At 39.3% G+C, this 20980-nt stretch overlaps 1 protein-coding gene across 1 annotated transcript in view; it reads right to left on the minus strand.

Annotated features, from left to right (window-relative positions):
• Window positions 1–363: 363 nt before the first annotated feature.
• The window catches only part of fcho1 (FCH and mu domain containing endocytic adaptor 1), a 53476-nt gene continuing 32859 nt past the window's right edge, over window positions 364–20980 (minus strand). The window contains exons 9-27 of the mRNA XM_068707585.1: window positions 20059–20155; window positions 19724–19841; window positions 19510–19534; window positions 17457–17517; window positions 15329–15522; window positions 14448–14472; window positions 14264–14320; window positions 13222–13273; window positions 11877–12001; window positions 9312–10394; window positions 8574–8680; window positions 7994–8189; window positions 7495–7609; window positions 6916–7071; window positions 6699–6831; window positions 5852–6048; window positions 5219–5283; window positions 3600–3767; window positions 364–951 (exon numbers count right to left, since the gene is read on the minus strand). Of these exons, the coding sequence (XP_068563686.1) occupies window positions 923–951; window positions 3600–3767; window positions 5219–5283; window positions 5852–6048; window positions 6699–6831; window positions 6916–7071; window positions 7495–7609; window positions 7994–8189; window positions 8574–8680; window positions 9312–10394; window positions 11877–12001; window positions 13222–13273; window positions 14264–14320; window positions 14448–14472; window positions 15329–15522; window positions 17457–17517; window positions 19510–19534; window positions 19724–19841; window positions 20059–20155 (3003 nt within the window). The 3' untranslated portion in view covers window positions 364–922. The remainder of the gene's footprint in view (window positions 952–3599; window positions 3768–5218; window positions 5284–5851; window positions 6049–6698; window positions 6832–6915; window positions 7072–7494; window positions 7610–7993; window positions 8190–8573; window positions 8681–9311; window positions 10395–11876; window positions 12002–13221; window positions 13274–14263; window positions 14321–14447; window positions 14473–15328; window positions 15523–17456; window positions 17518–19509; window positions 19535–19723; window positions 19842–20058; window positions 20156–20980) is intronic.

Below are 20980 nucleotides of genomic sequence, written 5' to 3' on the forward strand. Positions count from 1 at the left end.
TTCTTCCAACCTGCCACTGGCCTCATCAACAAGACACGGGACTCCCACTGGCATTGGCCACTACAGCATTACATCATCATCTTCACATATGTCTATATGCGTTACATTAACCACATCCTTAAAGCTTTGACTCTGTACATTGCATATTTGTTATGCTTCATACTGTGATCATTTGCACTCTCCTTGCAATAATTACATTTAGTCTTACTATTGTATGTTTAGTTGATGCAACGATATACAAAATAAAAGTTATATTATGATATAGTAATGATGATGGTCTGTAATAAACTGCATAGTTCAACTGTATTTTGTACTTGGTCACAATGTGTAATAAATTGATGTGAACCAAAATGTTTTAGCACATTTCTTTTTATTAAACATCAACATCACAAAACCTCTATTTGGAACAAACATCAAATTTACAAACATTTCTTTTTCTAAGGTTTGGTAGAAGATATTTTGCTCACACATGACTCGTTTGATTTTTTGAGATGCGCCAGAGATTTCTACAGTATTTACATAATTTAAAAATCCTAGTTTCAATGGCAACTCGGTTCCAGATAACCTTATTCACATGTTTTCCTTTCCTCTCTAATTGAAGAAAGGTTCTGACATTAGCTCAGTTTGCAGTCTCAGAACACACTGAACAGAGGAGAATCAATAGAAAAGAGATTTCCTGGTGCTGAAGGCAGGACAATTTAGTGTACAACACACACAAATTAAATTAGAGGCAAAGAAGAAGAAAAGGCTTGGTCCTAAAACAGCAGGACCCTGTCAGAAGTAAGTGCACATTGTCCTTCAAGGCTGAGTTGTCAGTCTTCACTTTTATTTTCTCACCATGAATCCTCTCTCCTCCATCTGGCACTTGACTTGGAAAAAGTGCAAAGTTCTCTGAACCTGCAGTGATGGTCCTTTACACGATTCACAAGGAGCAGCCGGCCATGTACTTCCCTATAAAACAGAATACATTTACAAAAGGAAAGTGCCTCTGCCTAGAGTAGACATACAGTATGGGTCAACACCTTTCAGAACTTTATTATTTAGTGAAACTGAATAACCAACATAGAATATTAAGAATGCAAAAAACATTCACTTTTAATAAACTCAAAATGAACATCTTTCAGTTACCAATAATCTTTGATTATTCTCTTAATATTTTATCATATTTATTTTGTATCCGTCTTTGTGTTTGGTAACCGCTCTGTTTTGAAACCTCAGTGTTTTATATGGTTATACGTATACCTATTTGAATACCGGAAGGTTCATTAACTCTTCAAGTAACTACTTGTGTCTCAAACATGTTATTAAACTATAACCAGTAAGTGTTATTTCTAGGGCTGCAACTAAAGATTATTTTAATTATTGTCCATTATTTTCTCAATTAATGGTTGAAAGAATAACAAAATCCTGCACACTGTCGATCACTTGAAACTATGAATTTGACTAGTTTTTATGACATATTATACTATGACTTTTTATGACATATTATACTATGACTTTTTTAAAGTGCTATAATATGGGTTTTCATGATGTCTTTATGACATACTCTACTGTATTAGTAATTGTACACAGCGCAGCATACAGTGAAATGTAGCCTCTGCATTTAACCCATACTAGTATTAGGAGCAGTGGGCAGTTTGGGGGTCTGGTGCCTTGCTCAAGGTCACCCCACCAGTGCCCAGGAGGCAAACTGGCACCTCTCAAGCTACCAGTCCACACTCTGTACTTGGTCTGTGCACGGACTTGAACCATCGACCCACCACTTCCCAAGCAAAGTCTCCACAGACTTAGTGACTGCCCCCCAGTGACGTACTACACTATGACTTTTATAATTGAATATTTATGACAAACAATACTATGACTTCTCTAAGGCATTTTTCATGGCATTTATACATGACTTTTTATGGCATACAATGTTATGACATTTCTTATGGCATTTATTATGATGTACTATACTATGACGATTTTATGGTGCATCTTTGTATGGAGTTTTTTTTAATGTTTTTTATGATATAATTTATGACATACTATACTAGGACATTTGTTATGGTATTTATTATGGAGTACTATACAATTAATGTTTTTTATGGCATACTATACTATGACAATATTTATAATGATATACTATTTTATGACAGTTTTATGGAATTTTGTACGACATACTATGCTCTGACTTTTTATTATGGCATTGTTATGACATACTACACTATGACATTTTATAACGTTTTATGGCATACTATAATGTGACATCATTTATGACAAACTATACTGTGACTTTTTCATGATGTTTATGGCGTACTATTCAATGACAATTCATATGACATACTATACTTTAGTTTTTTAACAAACTATAGTATTAACTTTAATGCCATTGTTATGACATATTTTACTGTGACTTTTTTTTACGACCATCACATACGGAGGAGAATGAAAGAACCAACCAGAAAGTTGAACCTGCCTCAGGAGCTGCTGATCAAATTTCTACACCGCAATATTCCAGTTTGTTCTTTGCACATCAATCACTGTGTGGTTTGATCAGATACCAAATAAGAAAGGAACACAGGACTACAATGATCCTCCAACTCCAACATCGTTATAGATTACAATTTTATAGTTTTTAAGGCATTCATTTGCACCTATTTTTTCTCAATTTGTGTAAACTACAGTCTGGACTATATTTATATTTATTATATACTAACTTTACTTGTACAGGTTTGTTGTCCTTGTCCCTAGCTGTTATTTCTTTGTGTAAATACAATGAGAGAGAGATGCAAAAGAGTAAAATTAATTGTATGTGCATGCATACTTGACCAATACAGGTGATTCTAAGTTATGGCATATTATATTATGACACTTTTTAGGAAGGACTATGTTAAGACTTTTGTATGACATTATAACGGCACTTTTGTGGCACTTTATTCCATACTACTCTATGATGTTGTAAGGCAAACTATACTCTGACTTTCTGAATAAAATGTTTCTATGACATACTATATGTCATTTAAGATGTTTCCATGGCATTTTTACACTATGCTATACCATGACCTTTTATGATGTTTTTATTGCATTTTTTTCATACTTTAATTGCATAATATATGACAAATTTGTTAATCATTCTTTATGACATACTATATTATAACCTTTATAAAAAAATTGTCTTTACATACTATATTATAGCATACGATACTATGACGTTTTTCATAACATCCTATTCTTTGACGTTTTTCACTTTATATGACATACTGTGTCATATAGTATGTCATAAAAAAAGACAGTGTAGTGTGTCAAAAAAAGTCATAGTCATAAAATGACTAGGTAGAATATGTCATAAAAACTTGTGATGGTATAGTATGTCATAAAGTTTTAAAAAGCCGTAGAATGTCATAAACAAGTCATAGTTTAGTGTGTCATTAAAATTCATAGTATAATATGTCATACAAATTTAACAAAAAGAATTATAGTATATTATGTCATAAAAAAATATCAATGGCAAAGCGTTATAGTATATTGTTCTATACACAGGGGGATAAATATACATGCAGTATACCAATCAAATAAAAAGATTTCCTTTGTGTATAAATGTGTGAGTTCAGTATCACCTGTGGCAAATCTCTTTTTGACCAGCGACATGCGGTAGCGGCTGCCCACCAGCTCCACGTCCATGCCCGACAGCGAGGCCCCGGAGCCCACAAACTGAACAGCCAGGCTGGGTGGAGGACCGCGGGGGACCTCCAGGCACTGCCAGCTGGCACACAGAGTCCCTGAGCCTGGGACAACACCAGCAGGCAAAGAGACAAGAGAAACATGAAGGATAACGTTCATACAGTGATAATAAGTCATTTTAATAATAATTAACTCTTTGATTTTCAAGAGTGGTTGTGATTATCATAAAGAAACTTCTTCGTGCTCTTCACAACAGCGCAAGATTACTTTATGTTGTTTAGCAAGAAAACATTGTTGCTTTCATTAAGGATGAAAGAAAAAGAGAGAACTTGTTAGCAGAGAGGTCGAAATAGACAGCTAAAAGTAATGGATAAACACCTCTTGAGCCCTAGGCCTATTTTTAGGCCTCTGCTTGAAAATTGCATAGCCATACTAAAATGAGTATATTTCTGCAACTACAGGGTCTATTTTAATACTTTGGTGTTATAATAAAGGGAACACTTGTGAGATTTGTTCAGATGTGTAAATATCAGTATATATGTTTCTGGTTAAGCGTAAATGAAGATAGCACAAATTTAAAGATTTCATTTTCGAATTACTATTTTTACTTTTATCTTACATTATCGATGGGTATTTTATTTCATTTTTGTATTAAGTACTGAACAGCTTCTTTTTATTCATCATCAGGCAAGCGGTTTACAAGACGTCCAGTAAAATAAATGAATCACTGCCAGACATTATTTATGTAAAACAGCACTTTTGAACATTTTAGTCATAAAGAAAAAAATATTTTTCAATGACCTTTCAGTGCTTTGTCATTGGCTCATAAACTGGAGAAGACTTCTAACTATAAACATTTTAAATCCCATTCATCACTGACAACTATGAATAGTCTCTTTTTCTGTGTTCTCCAAGCCTGCAGCCTCACACCGAGGTAGTAATATATCCTCAGATGAAAAAAAAGAATGACATAAAAAGAATAAATGTGGGTGTCTGATACAATCAGGGGAAGGAAACTTCAAGCACAAGCAAGTTTATTATATTTTAGACTTTCCCATCTTAAAATAGAGCTTTGAAAGATTCTTTTATACGTCGTCTCTTACCTGTGCACCATTAACGTTGTGCAATATGAGCAACAATCCATTTGACTGAATAAAAGAGGAACATTTTATGCTCGTCTTTGTGTTGGTGGATGAGAGCAGCTGGCACGTTCAAATGCTAATGCTGCTGTTAAAAGGTAATGACACGCCTTCAGACTTTAGCTTTTTTAGGAGAGAAGGATGCGGAATGTAGAGATCTTAATTACTCACTTCTTGTCTGACGCAATGTGGAGATGTGAACACGACAAGAAGGAAATGAAGTAGAAGTAGCACTAATTTTAATGAGATGGCAGCTTATGATTGACACAAATCAGGCTGTAGGTTAGATAGATAACTAGGTGTGAGTATGTGCATCTGTGTGTAGGTTTCCCTCCCCTTATTAAACTTTCCTTGTTCAATAAGCTGTAAAAATAAATAAAAAGAAAGAGGTAAAAAGAGAGCAGCAGCGCTCGGACCTTTGCTGTGGTTGGTCGGGGAGATGTTTGGTAGTTTCCACAGCAGCCGTCTTTCCTCAGCGTTCCTGCAGAGGAAAAGAAATAGTCAGTGAGGCCTAACCGGCTTCTCAGTCTACACCTTTCTCCCGTTCCTGTTCCATCAGAATCACCTTTACATTCTAAATGACGTGTTACCATTGACAATCAGTGTACTCTGTTATTGAGCAGTAACCAAAGATTTTTATCTTTACTCTACCACCATCATCATCAAGTCATTTTACCAATACCTTGATTGATACTCTGACTGACATTTGATTTGAGTATATCTTTGGGTTTTGGAGTGTTAATGACGTCACATTGATGGGCATTTTTCAATACTTTCTGACATTTTATAGAACAAGCGATTAATTAAGAAAATGATCAACAGATTAATCGATAATGAAAACAATCGCAATAAGTGCATAATATTAAAATACATACGACTGTGAAGACTTGTGCTGTTATATTATGATTAAATGGTTCATTTATAATTCTATTTGTGCATTACACATCTTTTTAATGATAATAATCAAGCCAATAACAGGGCAGACTATAACACTGGTTACAAGCAACTGACAGTCATCAGAAACGGCTCATTATCACATCATCACTCACCAGGAGGCGGGAGGCTGGCACTGCAGATCTGTGGCAGTGTGGTCGAGCGGCAGCAGCACCTGGACAGCGGCGAGCTGGGTGGAGGGCGCGGTGGCGGGGCAGCAGTGGTAATCCAGGGACACCCGCGTCACTGTGCCGCTACGCTGACACTCTGCAGACAGAAGAAGGGGAGCCCTACCCGGGTCCTGAGATGACACCTGTGGAAACAATGGAGGATTTTTTGTTTACATGGGTTTAAGACAAAATAAATTCCAGAGCAGGTTTGGAGGCATCTTAAGGTTAGATAGAATTGACTAAAGTCAACTAAAGGAATGGATTTTTCAAAATCTGGTAATTTTACAGGCCCCTAATTTCTCAATAATTTCTCGATAATTGTCAAAACGTTTTCGAGAGCACTATGTATTATTTGAAGGTGTAAGAAACTATGATGACTGGTACTAAGTTTACAGTAGTTAAAATAGAGAAAGTGTTGAGGTAATACACTTCCAATTATCAGTAGCGCAAAGTCCTCAAGTCAGAGCAAAGAAGAAATGTGATATTTGGCTAGAAGGACAAATAAAATTCAACCGATATTAAGAATGAAGTTTCCAATAATAAACATGATAGTGAGCAAAGATTTACTTAGGGAGCTTTTCTTTCAAGGAAATTCCTGTTTCCCAGTAAACTTTGGGAGAAATGTGTGAATTAGGGACCTGAAAAACAAGGCATTATTTAAAATGTATCAACTTTTAAGTAACACCAATATAGCTAAAAATAATTGGGTGACTAATATGGAGAAATTGTATTAAAATGGCCCAAATATGCAGAAAAAAAATAGTAACAGAGAATACTAATTTTAAATCCTGACCTGATACTTCAGCAGCGCGATGTTGTAGTACGAGGCCTGAGGGTTGAGTTCAGACTCTCTCTGCAGGTAGAGCTGCAGAGCCTGCATGTTGAACCAGAAGTCTCTGGTGTCTGGGTCACTCTGAGACGGATCACTGTAGAGACACAGAGGCAGGGCGGTAAGGATTGTATTACAGTTAAAAACACAGTTGTGACTCAACATGTGGACGGCAGCTGACCTGTAGAGCAGCTTTTGATTTGGCAGGAAGTGATCGATCCTTGAAATGTTCACCAGTCTGAAACTGAGCACGGGAACGTTGGGGTTGGCTGTGAAAATCCGGGTGATGCCAGCAGGGAAGGACATCGTCAGGTCTCCAGTGATCTTCACCAGACAGCTGGAGAAAGAAGGAAAGACGAGACGAAATTAATCCTGTTAATAAGCGGCCCAAAAGAATTAATACAATCGGAACCCCACCAGTCAATGCAGCAGAATCAGAGATTATTAGCTAGTCTTCAGACCCCACCAAAGCTGACTCAAGTGACATCACTTGAAGCAATTTATCAGACTCCACACATTGCAGCTGTGAGGGAGCATTTCTGTACAGCGTGACAGGAACATCAAGTCATGACATGTAGATCATGTGATCGATCTGACTGACACAAACAGGACAATAAAGTTACCGGGCAAAACAGGAATCAGACACGGCTCTAAAACTGTGCAAGACCTGCAAACACACTTTGATGGGTAAAATCACAATTCCAAGAAGTGTAAGATATGTTTTTCTTTGATCTTTAAGAAAAAAGGGTTTCATGCTGACCGGTTGTGTTGTCCACCTTTGAAGTAGGCATTGATATATTCTGTTATGGCTGCTGCCACGGGCCAGGCCTCCTGTGTGCTGAGCGAAATGGGACTGGGACCTCGCGACAGGTGCACTGCGGAGAACAAATGTGACAATCCTGCTGTTATTATAGTGAGTTTTACATGAATTAAGTCACGTTTAAAAGAATAGTTTGACATTTGGTAACTACCAGCTAGCCTGGCTCTGTTTGAAGGTAACAAAATCTGCCTGACAGCACATGTAAAGCTCATTAATTTACACATATCTTATTTGTTTAACTGTTAAATTAAATTGCTGTTTTCCATGTCTTCATGCTAAGACAACGATCTCCTGGCTTCACATAGCTTCATATTTACTATACAGACATGAGAGAGCAAATAATCGTATTTCTCAAACGATCCTTTTGAGTATGTCTCTCTTGCCACGTTTTTCAAACCTCCATCCTGTAGTGAAACTTTATTCATGTGCTGAGGCTTACACTGTCTTTGTTGGTGGTCCTGGTGCTGGTAAGGCAGAGGTGAGGCTTGTCCTGCTCTGGCGGGACTAGGAGCTCGGTTTGGAGCCCCCCAGTCAGTGTCCCTGGCCTGAGGACCCCACTCACTGGGGCTGGAGGAGGAGGAGGAGGTGAGGGAGGGGCTGGGCTCCGGCAGCGGGGAGGAGCACAGAGACCGGGACTGAAGCACAAGAATTGGCAATATTGGCTCAATTTTCATATAGAAGACTTACTGATCTACTGCATCAGTGAGGACTGTTATTGTTTATACAGTTTACATCAATTTGGTCATATGTTATTAACAATTATGACATTTTATAAATGTTAGAACCACCAGAAAGGTAATATTGATACAGAATTAGAAGCCTAGTGAGTTAGATTGAAAAAAAGAGTTTTCCTTTTTCATTCAGTTCTTCCTCTTGCTTGACAATTGTCTGCAATAAAACTGTGACAGGTAATGTCTATAATTTAGACACTCTTCATATCTAAATCATACAAGAGTATCAGGGCGAACATAATGTTAAGAAAGTATGAATTTATTAAATTAGCTGAGAAGTTAACTTACTCTTTCGCAGCCGCTGAGTCGGCCTGACATCCTCTTGGCTCGGGTTGCTCTCGGAGGAGCAGCTGCAACCACTTCAGTTGTGTCCTGTCTGAAGTTGTGCTTGGACCCTTATAAACACATGAAAACAACAATCTGACATCACACAGTGAAACACATTATGAAAGACATCCTCTAAAATCAGTCAGAAGTCGTTTTCAGAACAGCCGGAGACCAGTGGAACAAGCCGCGCTGCCAAATACAAGCTGGCACAAAACATGATCACAATTTATTTGTATTGGATTAATTGAGGGATTTAGCATCCTGTTGGTATCTGAATATTCTTCACGTGTTCCTCTTCAGTAAGAAAGACCCCCCCACAAATTTCTGCCCCACTGGTACTCACTTTAAGAGCGACGTTTCGTTCATCTGTATGAATTCATGATGATATGACATTCATTTTCTATGATGCTAGGGTGGGTAATGTATTTTAGAACCAATTTTTTAAGGACCTCATGTTAATGTGACAGGTTTTCTTTTAATTTCGTCATATTGTTAACTGGGTATCTCACTTTTGTATATACCTCATTTAAATTGTTTTGATTATTGTATTTTTGAGTATGAGTAGAGTAGACATACTAAACACATTTAGTATGTCTACTCTTGTAACCCTAAAATGATGAAAAGATGAACTTGCTGCTCAACCTCAATAAAAAGTTAATGTTAAAAAAAAAGACTTAAAAAAAAATAATAAATCAGTACCCTTGTGCGAGCCGATACTGCATGATATCTGAGTGTTCAAATCCAGGCAGTCTTGATCCTTATCTGTGGAAAAACACAGATCCTCCTGTGGTCCTGAATGCCTTGTGAGTGGAGGGGCGTTCCTGCGTGGCTCACTGTCTGATGATCGATGTTTCCTCCTCTCTCCACCTCCCTCTCCTTTCCCTCCTCCTTCTTTCTGTGTTTTGGAGCTGCTCTGTCCTCCAGAGACACTTTCACTGAACGGGTTATGGAAAGAGTTCCAGTGAATTAGCTCCTTCTTGGACTGAGCTGTGGGCAAAGAGCTTGAATTGGCATCGAGTACCAGCCTATTGCTAGAGCCGCCACCACCAACGCTGCTGCTGTGTGCAGAGATTAACCCAGCTGCTGCAGCCAGTGACGACTGGTGCGTTGGGCTGCCAATCATCATGATTGCAAACGGGTCATCAGAAGTAACAGGAGGAGGGAGGCTCTGGTCTCTTTTCCTGTCTCTGTTTTTACGATTAGAGGAGGATGAGGAGGAGGAGGAGGAGGAGGACGTTGGGAGTGTCTTGGTGTCGGTGAGGGCGATGGAGAATGGGTCCACTCGCACATCCATCCGCCTGCCCTCCTGGGTTGGGCGAGGTGGTGGGCGTGACCAGGCATCAGACAGATTTAATGTCTCCTGGGTGACAGTCCTCTCAAACGCAGCGAGGAAGGGGTCCTCGGGGGGGATGTGTTTGCAGTTCCACACCGACGACTCCACGTCAGTCGGGGGGAGGGACTGGGAGAAAGAAGGGAACCGCATGGATGAAGGGTTCATATCTGGGGGGACACGAGAGGGACGTGACGAGGCGACGGACCAGACGCTGGCAGGGTTGTCCTGCAGGTGAGGACTCCGACCAGGTGAGGGGTCACGGAAAGCAGAGAGGAAAGGGTCCACGGGTCGTCCCAGTGTTTGCATCTGCTCTTTACTCTGTGACACAGGAGGCCAAGCTGCCCAACCCACTGGCTCAGGGGAGGGCCCAAGGGGCTGATGGGAAGGTGAGTCCAGGCCAGAGTCTTCAACGTTCTCTGGAGAGGAGGAGTCGGACGAGAAGGCAGCATCTGACACACGCACACCAAACACATCACAGGGTGTCAGTACAGTGCACAACATCAGAGGTGATCAACACCAGTCAGACACAAAGAACTCAGTGGTAAATTAAAGTTTCAGTACAAAAAAGTAAAATAAAGAAGACTCAATTTACCATTTTGGCCCAAATATATCACAATATTAGCTTCTGGATATTACATTTTGAAAAATGGGGGTCATATTATATTCGAGGACTGCACATTTAAATATTCATGAAAGTTCAAGTACCAAAAAGCCTCAGAGAGCTCTTTGTCAACCTCTTTCAGGCAGATACAGCCTGATTTGGTGTCTCTCATGGTCGTTTCTTTTGTTAGGTTAGAAATGTTAAGCAGTCTCTGGTTCAGTTTGACACTTTACCTACCTGTAAACATCGGATATCCCAATCTGTTTCAGTCATCTAAGGGAGGCTTGGAAATTGGTTCTGAGTTATCTGATGAGCTTTGGGATGATGGGATGGGATGGGATCTCCATTAATAAGAGACTTCAGCCAGTGCACTTTTAAAAGACTATGTATAAAAAGACTCCTCTTTTCTGTGCTTGGCAGGAAATATTTTATTTATTTTGTATAGTTATTGGGAAACAAATTGATCCAGACATGTCCAGCTTCCTAAAAACTAGCAGGTTTTAATGTTCTGTATGATTATAGCTAGAAGGGAATGGAAATCAACCTCCAGTCCTTGTTTTAAGAAGTGGCTCACTGATATGATTTCCTGCCTTTATTTGGAGAAGGTTAAGTACTCCTCATCTGACTCATACTGTACATTTGTTACGATTTGGGGTCCATTTATTAAATATATCAGAGAACAAATTGACTCAGCCGCAACTAAGTAGAGTGTATTGAGTTATGTTCCCCTCCTGAATGTGGCTTAATGTACAGTTTATTTTAACTACCTTTTAAATCATACTCATTGTACAATCTACGGATTGTGACAATGTACGGACATTTCCAGCCTGTACAGACATTTCTATCAGGGCGCTGAAGATGCTGCCTATTAAGGCATGCTTGGACTGTTTGCTACTCTGGCAACCGATTTCATTTTTGTTTTGTTTTGTTTCTATCGTATGTCAGTGGGTGTATCGGAGTGGGGGGGCCTGTGTGTCATTGCCTCGCATTTGTGTTTTTGTTTATACTTAAAAAAAAGAGAAAAATGCTAACTGCCAGCGTAAATCATTCATTAAAATATTCAATGAAAATATTAATCAGGAATGTGTGCTAACGTACCTGGATAAGCTACAGCAATGTGGGATTTATGTTTTTCTGTAATTTAAGTATTTCATGTTTTATAAAAGATAAGGCTTCCAGGATGAAGCTATTTTATCTAGAGAAAACCCCCCACTTAGACTAGTCTGACTGTGACAAAGTTTATTAAAAAAAACCTGGAAAAAAAGGTGGATTGACTTATATTTGGGCCAATAACATGAATATGAACAAAACAAATATATACAACTCTTACATTCAGAGGCACCAAAAGCGCTCTGCTCTCTGATTTGTTCCCGACAGTCAAAGCTTTTGGACTTGAAGGCCGACTCCAGCGGTGGTCCAAACAGACTGTCTGAACCAGACACTGTTGAACTCAACCTGGTACAAACAAGGAGGGAATGAGAAATAAAATCATGGAGAGTAAAGGAGTGATTGAGGGAGCGATGAGGAGGAGAGCTGATAAAGTGAGAACAGCAGTGTGGGCATGCCTCCTTTGCTCAACTGAAAGAGAAATATGGCATGTCTGCAGATAAGAAACTATGTCCAATGGAATTTACAGAGTTTCGAAACACACCCACCCTCATATAAAACTCAAAAACAATTGTAGATCTATTTACAGGGCGCTATACAGCTCCCAAAAAACAAATCTTAAAGAAACCTGGGAGTCGGATCTTAGAGTAAAATTTTCTCAGATGAGGGCTGGAATAAGTACCTGAAGAGTATAAACTCCTGTGTTATTAATTAAAGGCACCAGTTAATCCGATATAAGGAAGTTAATAGATTAAACTACTCCTGTGTCGACCTTATTTTACTCTTTAATCTCTTCAACCTGCCCAAAATGCAAAAGTGCAGATGGATCCTTAACCCATCTATTGTGGCATTGCACAAAGCTCAATGAACATCTGGCGTGACATTTTTCATTTCCACTCAGAGGCATACAAATCTTGCCCAGGAATAGGTTGGACACAACACACCGTGGCCTTGAACCATGGCACTATAATACTGCTTGGTAATCACTAAAAAGAGCATTCTAAGCCTGTGGAACAAAGATGCAGCACCTGTATTCAAAAGCTTACCCACTGTATGTGGATGTTTTTTTCTGTTTTTGTTTCTTTATTGTTTTGAGTTTGTAAAAGAAAACTTCGTGAATAGAATATTTTTTAAAGTGGGGTGGGTGTATGAGAAGATGACTTTGAAGGGATTGTGAAGAATGTCGGAAGAAATAATATAAACCGCAATCAAACAGTGCATTTTGTTCTGTAACTTTCTGAATAGATAACATTTTTGTGTAAGTAGTGTTTTTTTCTATCTGTGTCCGACCATTTGTGTAACTTTCTGAAACCAGCAATCTGACATTCACACCCACATCACACCGTGACTGGCCAGCTATGTGGAGGTGAGGGAAAAAAGCCAATGGTGAATTCCTCTCCCGAAATCTCTTATTTTTCCACTCTTAACACGACAATTTCTGTCACTTTTCATGGGAACAAAAGAGGGGGGCAGTATGAATGCCTTCCAAAGGCCACGGATGATGCAATTTAACCTCCTCTCTCCACCAATCAGACGGACAAGAGATATGAAGGGTAGAGCAATCTCACCTGCTGTGATCAGGACTGGAGGTGGACCTGCGCAGGCCCTCCTGCTCTCCATCTGTAACACACACACACACACACACACACACACACACACACACACACACACACACACACACACACACAATGAGATACAGGCTCACTGCAGAGAATGTTTCCTAATCAGCAGCATTGTGTTCTTCGTCGCAGCGTTGATGGGAGGCTGAGATCGACTGAGATCGGACAACATAAGGGAAAACCCATTAGCCATTACTTTCTCTGTGATAAATACCAGCAATTAGCCTGGTCTCACTCAGCTCCAGCCACCGCTGCTGTCGCTGCAGAGCAACTGCTTTAATCAGACGCTCATCGTTAATCCTGCTGCCTCTGGACTTAGAGAGAGAGACTCCCCGTGGCTGTGAAGCAGCAGGTTGTAGCCTCCAGTCTAACCTACTGGCGACTAAGAAACCTCTCTGTGATAAAACATGCTGTGGAGCACGAGCAGAGGGCCGGGCGTGACTAATGGAGGGTGGCTGTTCATGCAAGGTCAGCCAGTGAAGAGATTTTCTGTCAAGAGGGAACCATGGCTATACAGGCTGGAGGTAGAGAGATGCTGCAGAAGGCAAAAAAAATGTCTTTAATCCTACAGATGGTTCTGTGCGAGCGTGTGTGAGAAATGGTCTTCATCCTTTTTGAATGAACCACAAACAAATGTAAGGATAGAAACTTCAAACCTCCATTGCAGGTAACATGACATACTTTAACATTAGATAATCTTTTGTCTTTTTAGTACAGTTGGTTCAAAATTAATACTAAACAAATAACTATTTTGTGCAGATTATTTTCTTGCTAATCAATTCCTCTTTTGGTCTATAGAACGTCCACAAATACCTAAAAACAATCCTATTATAAAGTCCCAGAGCCCAATTTCCCATATATCAAAATAGTTGCAGAGTTATTTCCTGATTCATAATTGATAATACACTTTCAGCTCTATCCTAAAATAAATACAAAGAAGAGCTTGACAAACAGATAGTTAGTGAAAATGAGAGACTAAAACCAGACTCACCCCTGTGGGAGGCAACTTCACCCTCTTCTGATCGACCTCCGGCAGTACTCGAGTTCCCTGCAGAGACACAACAGAAGACAACAGCTTTCAGAAGTCTGTACCTTGAGATACAGTACAGGAAAGAAATTTGTAACTGATTTACAAACACTAAAAAAAACATTCATACACATTTGTTTGAACTTACTGGAGAGATGCCGCTTGATTGACACCTGGACGTCAAGAGAGGGGAACAGATTAGGTCAATACAGTGGACTCATGTAAAAGAAAAGAATGGTGTTATTCTATGTTTGTTTTGTTATTGTCAACAAAAACAACATAGAAAGACAGAAAGAAACAAAACAACGAATGAATCAGTCTATAAGTACTTTCTGACTCCCCTGCCTCATCAGTGGCGATAAGCTTTAAGACTAGTTTCCTAATTATTAAGACAACAACTGGACACTGTAGATTTTAGTCAATCAAATAGGAATTAATAGTGCTTGTTCAGGGTTATTTTCAGCTGCAAACTAACATGCATTTAGGTCTCTAGTGGATATTTAAAGCAGCAGAGCCCATGTTTATTGCAATGAATGAATGTGTCCCAGTGGAACAGTGATGTGTTTTAATAGTTATTGGACAAAAAGACGATGAATAAGATATATCGGGCTTTGGCTACACAGAAAAAACGTGTCAGTAGGATCAATTACTTGTTAGTTTAGTTTTTCCATGAGGGTTGTTGGCAATAATAAACATGTAGAATGATATTGGAAGGAATTATCCTTAAACATGTAAAGTCTGACTTTCTTTTTTACTTTTTGGTCATTAGAAAAGGTAGAGATTTGAGTGTGTCTTTCTAGACCTTGAGGACAGAGTATTTGAGGTAAATATTCTAAAGGTGAGGTACACATATCCAGAGTTTCTTTGGGGAATGGATCTGGATCAGGGAATAGCTAAGTAAGGGAAACCTGCATTAAGAATATTTACCACACAGTTTTAGATTTCTGCATATTGGGAACAATGCTCATGTCTTGTCAGAGGGATTCTGAAACACACACAGAACACGACAGAAACACACAAACAAACAACCTGCTGCCGGACCCCTTTGTTGGGCGGCAGAGTGAGCGCCCCAACGGTGGCTTTCAGCTCCTTCTCTGTGGCAGCGGAGTTACTGCGATTGCTGCTGGCGACCGGTCTGATCTGGATGTGGAACTTCTTGGGCTCCTCGTCATCAAAGTCCGAGTCACTGGAGTAAAAGTTGTTCTCCTTCTCCTCAGAGCAGCGTAAAGAAGAGAGGATGGTCAAGGAGAACAAGCTCATACTGTATGCAAAGAATGAAAAGTGATGTTTGTACTGAGCGTCTGTTAAAGTCTTTAAAGTGTCATAAATATCACATTTAACCACTGCATACTCATTCATACAACTGATTTTCATCAAATGTACGCAATGACTACATTTAAAATGATTAAAATACTGCAATGATAAAAGTTAAATGTAAACTGCTGATTTGATGCTCTGAGAAAGGTACTGTGTAATTATTACTTTACTTTATACAGATTTCTCCAATCTGTGTGCTATGTGAGATTTTGAGGACAAAAGTACTGTAGAATCCAACAAGAACAAAATTCAAAAATATAACTAATATGAGCCTTAAAATGCACAAGAGTACATCAAAAACCAGCAGGTGCAAGTATTTTTTACCCCTGTTCATCAGTGAACATTACTATTTGGACAAATGCTGTGACTTCCTTGAAGAGCAAATAGAGTAATTTTGAGTCAGTGTAAGACTGTAAGAAATGCAGGCAAGCAGAGTGCTGTGCTACACAGACAGATATGAAAACAGATGCAGAAGCACCACAGAGTGAGCTGGAGGTGACTGCTGCAGAGCTTCAAATAACCAAACCGCCACATCCTGCAGCACCATCACCCCCAATAAAAGTCACCTCCCCTTCCCCTTCCCCTTTGTTTGGACTGCACTCTGCTGCACGTGGAAGAGTTGCGTCACATCATGTGAGGTGCGTTCGTGTTTATTAGAAGATTCAGAGAAACTGAGGGACATGTGCAGCATGAGGGTGTTTTAATGAATGTGAACCATTTATTCTGAGCAGGCGGAGGGCTCGATGCGAGGGATGACAAAGTCAGGAAGAGTTGTTGTCTGGGAGCTGTCAGGATGAAGAGCTGCAGCTGACAAATGGATCATGGAGCATTAGGTTAAGAGGACAATTCATTCATATCCCATGCAGGCGTTTACCTCGTCTTTACTTAACGAGGGGGATGCATCTAATCATCTGAGTCAACAAATAGGTTAGATAGCTTTATTATTGTCTAGAGCACTACAGTTAATGAAGCCATGAATGTGGCCATTTGTGTTAATATATTGGTTAAACCCGCCTCTCACCTCCAAACTTCTGATTACGCTTCAATTAAAAATGCCTCCACTTTAGTAAAGTGCCTTTTTAGAGTCTATTCAGTGGTCTCATGAGGTTTAATTTGGAGCAAATTGCATCTGTCATGCGAGTGAGATAAGTTTGAGAAATCCTTCAGACATCTTAAGTCTTACTTTCCAACCGAAGTTAATTCAAAGAAGGCTTAAGTTGTTTTTTTACATTATTACATTTGTCCACATTAAGATCCAGATTAAAGTTTTTTTGTGGTTCATATAACTGAATACTTTTGACTGTTGGCCTGGCCAGACTAACAGAGGCCACAAATAAATAAGAATTGTTAAGACATAACTTGTAATGGGCATGTGTTAAAATGTGTTCATATTTTACTGATCAAAGGACACATAGAAAATGACAGTGCCCATATATTCGTCCCTGCTGGAAGTTTCATATTTTATTGTTTTACAACATTTAATCAAAGTGGATTTAATATTATCACATTTATCACTGTTATGGCCTTCACAATCACCCATTTGAAGACTTATGGGAGATTTTAGACCCATGTGTTGGACAGCAGTCTCTATCACCATCATCAAAACACCAAATCTTTTGTAAGACTTATGTTCATCTATCCATCAGAGCTCCAGTGCCTTGTTTATCCTTTAATTTGATACAGTTTTGTAATTGTACTCACAATGTGGCACAAACATGGTCACCTAAAACAAAGAATGATTATAAGCAATTATTAATCAAAGAAGGAAACATTAAACGTTATAATCAGATATTGTGTTGAATTATTCTGCCAAAACACAAGTAACCAGAAAAAAGGATATCATTGGGTGTGCTGTCAGCTCGGATGACAAATCCTTCATCATCTACTTCCAGGGGTGAATTCTATATGAACGGGAACACACACACACACACACACACACACACACACACACACACACACACACACACACACACACACACACACACACACACACACACACACGAGAAAGAGAGGAAGTCAGACATCAGCTGGGTCAGCAACACAGAGACAAATGGCACTTAATTCTCATATCTGACACACAGAAGTGCTTTGTCACACTGTTCAACTCCTACATCCTACATGTACCACTGAGAGCTTTCTATCAGAGTGAGTGAGAGAATAAACAGACGCTACCAATGTTGATGGTGCGTGTCAACATTGGTAGCGTCTGTTTATTCTTTTGCTCGAGTCAACTCTAACATTCCACTGTTATTATACCAACAGGTCAAACAAAGCTGTGTGCTAAAGACACAGGTGTGCTTTCAGTTTGATTTAAATCATTTGGATGTGGGAATACATGTCAGCTGCAGTCACATGATATTCAAAATAAGACATGAGGGAGGCCTGATTTACAGTCCAGACGACGTGGGAGCAGTTATTTTTAGACAGAGTGTGGACGTATACAGATGGTGTTTGATTAGATCTGATTTCAGTCAACAGATCTCAGTAGGTCAAGTCCACATGACAAGTGTAACTGTAGCCATTGCTAATACTTTTTGTATCAGATCACAGTGAATGAAAATCGGATTTATGAATACTCAGAACAGGTAAGTTGATACATACTGGAGTGATTAGACTGGAAAAGTATAACTGCAAGAGCAGCTCTACTACAGTTAGATTTAAAGCAGCTATTGTCAATATTTGTATAATATTAATAAATATAAACCAAATAAATGATCATTACAAAAATATGAAAATATAAACTGTGATAATGAGAACAGGGTCGCTCCTAGTGAATCTGCAGCTCCTCTTAGATTTACAAATCTTTTTAGAGATATTTTTAATTTAGCAGTCCGGTCAGATATTTCCCCCAGAAAATAAATAGACAAAAAGAGAATTGCCAGAAACACGACTCTAAAGAGATGATCACTTTGTCTACTTGATGTCTAAGTAGACATTTTTTAATTGATACAGCAGCACATTACTCATAATAACAAATGTATAAGGCGAAGATATGTCAGCGATGTTTGTCTGTCAGCTTGTGTTGAAGTTCTTCTGCCCTCTAGAGGACAGAAATCACTAGACGCGGCTTCAAGTAGTACAGGCTGTCACTTTGCCCTAAATTCCTGTCTATATTCTATCCAGCCACTGATTCATGTTTTGGGAATTTGCCACTTATTGGTTAAAACAGTCAAAGAGAGACATGGTGGCAGGAAAGCAAGGGCAACAGCATTCCAGGTGAGCTACTGGGGTGCCCACTATTATGATCTAAAAAAGACAGCAGACTAGCTTGTTTTCTTAAGCATCATTCAGTATTAATGCAACTTTTGCTGACTTTTCTCTCAGTAATAACTATTATAATGTTGAACTCAGAACGTGAATGGACTATGTCAGTGTGTGTATACACTGTTTACTCTCCTCTTCCACATCAGACTGTTAGATGGCAGTGTCCAAAGCCCATTCACACACACACACACACACACACACACACACACACACACACACACACACACACACACACACACACACACACACACACACACACACACACACACACACACACACACACACACACACGTCATATGCAGTTACGCATTTACTCTGTCGCTGCCAAAGTATCTCAAAAACCTCTTCTCAGAAGTACCAGAATAAACCTGGGAAACCCCACACCGTCAGTCAAGTCATTATCACACACTCATGATTTCCCGCTCAACTTCGTTCCACAAACACACTTGTACATAATCTTCTTTCCACCCAACCCCCAAAAAACACACTCTCTTCCCACTGTGCAGAAGGTCTCTTTAACACACTTGTCTGCAGTGATAACTGCAGCTTCAGGAGTCAGTCAGGAAAGACAATTGAGTCAGCGGTTTAGAAGCTGCAGTGTTCTAGTGCGAGTTATATGTGAAACTCACCGGTGTCTCTGGCACAGCTGAGTCTCTGCAAATACAAAATAAAACACACATAGATGTATTTTCTTTTCATTTATCAACAGGTACTCAAACTGAAGCCAGTAACAAAGAATGAAGATTAAGATTACATTTTCAGAATATCAGTGTGTGTGTGTGTGTGTGTGTGTGTGTGTGTGTGTGTGTGTGTGTGTGTGTGCGTGCGTGTGCACACACTCACGTAGAGTCCGGCTCCTTGTCCCTCTTGCCGAGGCCGGGGATCCTGAAGGCTTTTGCTCGACTCTTCTTCCCACCTTCTGGTGGCAAAGCTGTCATGTACTCCTCAAAGCCAACCACAGCTGCAGATGAAATAAAAAACATAGATGCACGTAGTTGAACCATTCACTCACTGTTTTATGTCACTATGAATAATTCCGCCTCCACAATTTTGTCTTCAGTGTGGGTGCATTCATATTTCTATTGTTATGTAAGCTGCTGATTTAAGTTGTGTGTTTATTTCACTCCTACTGGAAACAAAACAAAACAAAAACCTCATCCTGGTGAGATGAGCTGTACCTGGCCTGTCTTTGCCCGTGCCCTTCTGCTCCGCAAATTTCTGGATGAGGTTATCGATGCCGATGTTTTCCACATTCTGCTTGAATTCCTCGTGAACCTGCAGCAGAGCAGGATGATTAGTTGGTCCTTTAAAAAGCTTGTAGTAAAAAGGTGGCATGATTGTCAAATTATTGTTTTTGTTATCAACGCTCTGTGTGATAATGCTGCGTGTGTAATGTTGTATGTGTTTGCATGTATGTGGTTTGAAATACTGTATGTTTGCTTTTTAAATGTTTGTGTGTATCTTGTTTGAAACACTATTGCTGCCGTCTTGGCCGTGCTCCCTTGGAAAAGAGATTTTCTACACTCAATGGTGCTACTACTACTACTACTATTAATAATAATAATAATAATAATAATAATAATCTTTTTATTTTCTATTTTATTATTTGTTTGTTCAAACTGAGTCCAAGAGGATCTAACAATGCATCTAACTTAATGTATGACTCTTAAAAAAAGGCCATTTCATCTCAAGTGTACTGTGAACGTTAGCATGAAACAGTTGGGCTGCATGGGAAGTTGAGCTGGACATTAAACTGAAAGGCTGCTGATAGGGTTGACAGAAATCATAGATGATCATCAATCATCCAACAGGAGAAGTGGATCTACAATTGCAAACTCTGACTATCTGATCAGTGTGGCATTGTTGTGACAAGTTATCCCACTGAGCTTTAACTAAACGTGACTCCAAAAAGTGTCTGATGAAGAAAAAAAGGAAACTGTTGGCAATGACAGTACATTCAGTGGAATAAGAGTTCCTTGGGTCCTAAATTAGGACACACTGAATGGCATGTTGTCATTTATTTTTTGCCTTACTTTGTCTGTCAAAGCACTTTGTAAACTCTGTTTTCAAAAGGTGCTATATAAATAAAGTTTTTATTAT

The sequence above is a fragment of the Cebidichthys violaceus genome, unplaced genomic scaffold, assembly GCF_023349555.1.
Source record: "Cebidichthys violaceus isolate CVI_PGR_0920_01 unplaced genomic scaffold, fCebVio1.0.p SCAF_13, whole genome shotgun sequence".
NCBI lineage: Eukaryota > Metazoa > Chordata > Actinopteri > Perciformes > Stichaeidae > Cebidichthys > Cebidichthys violaceus.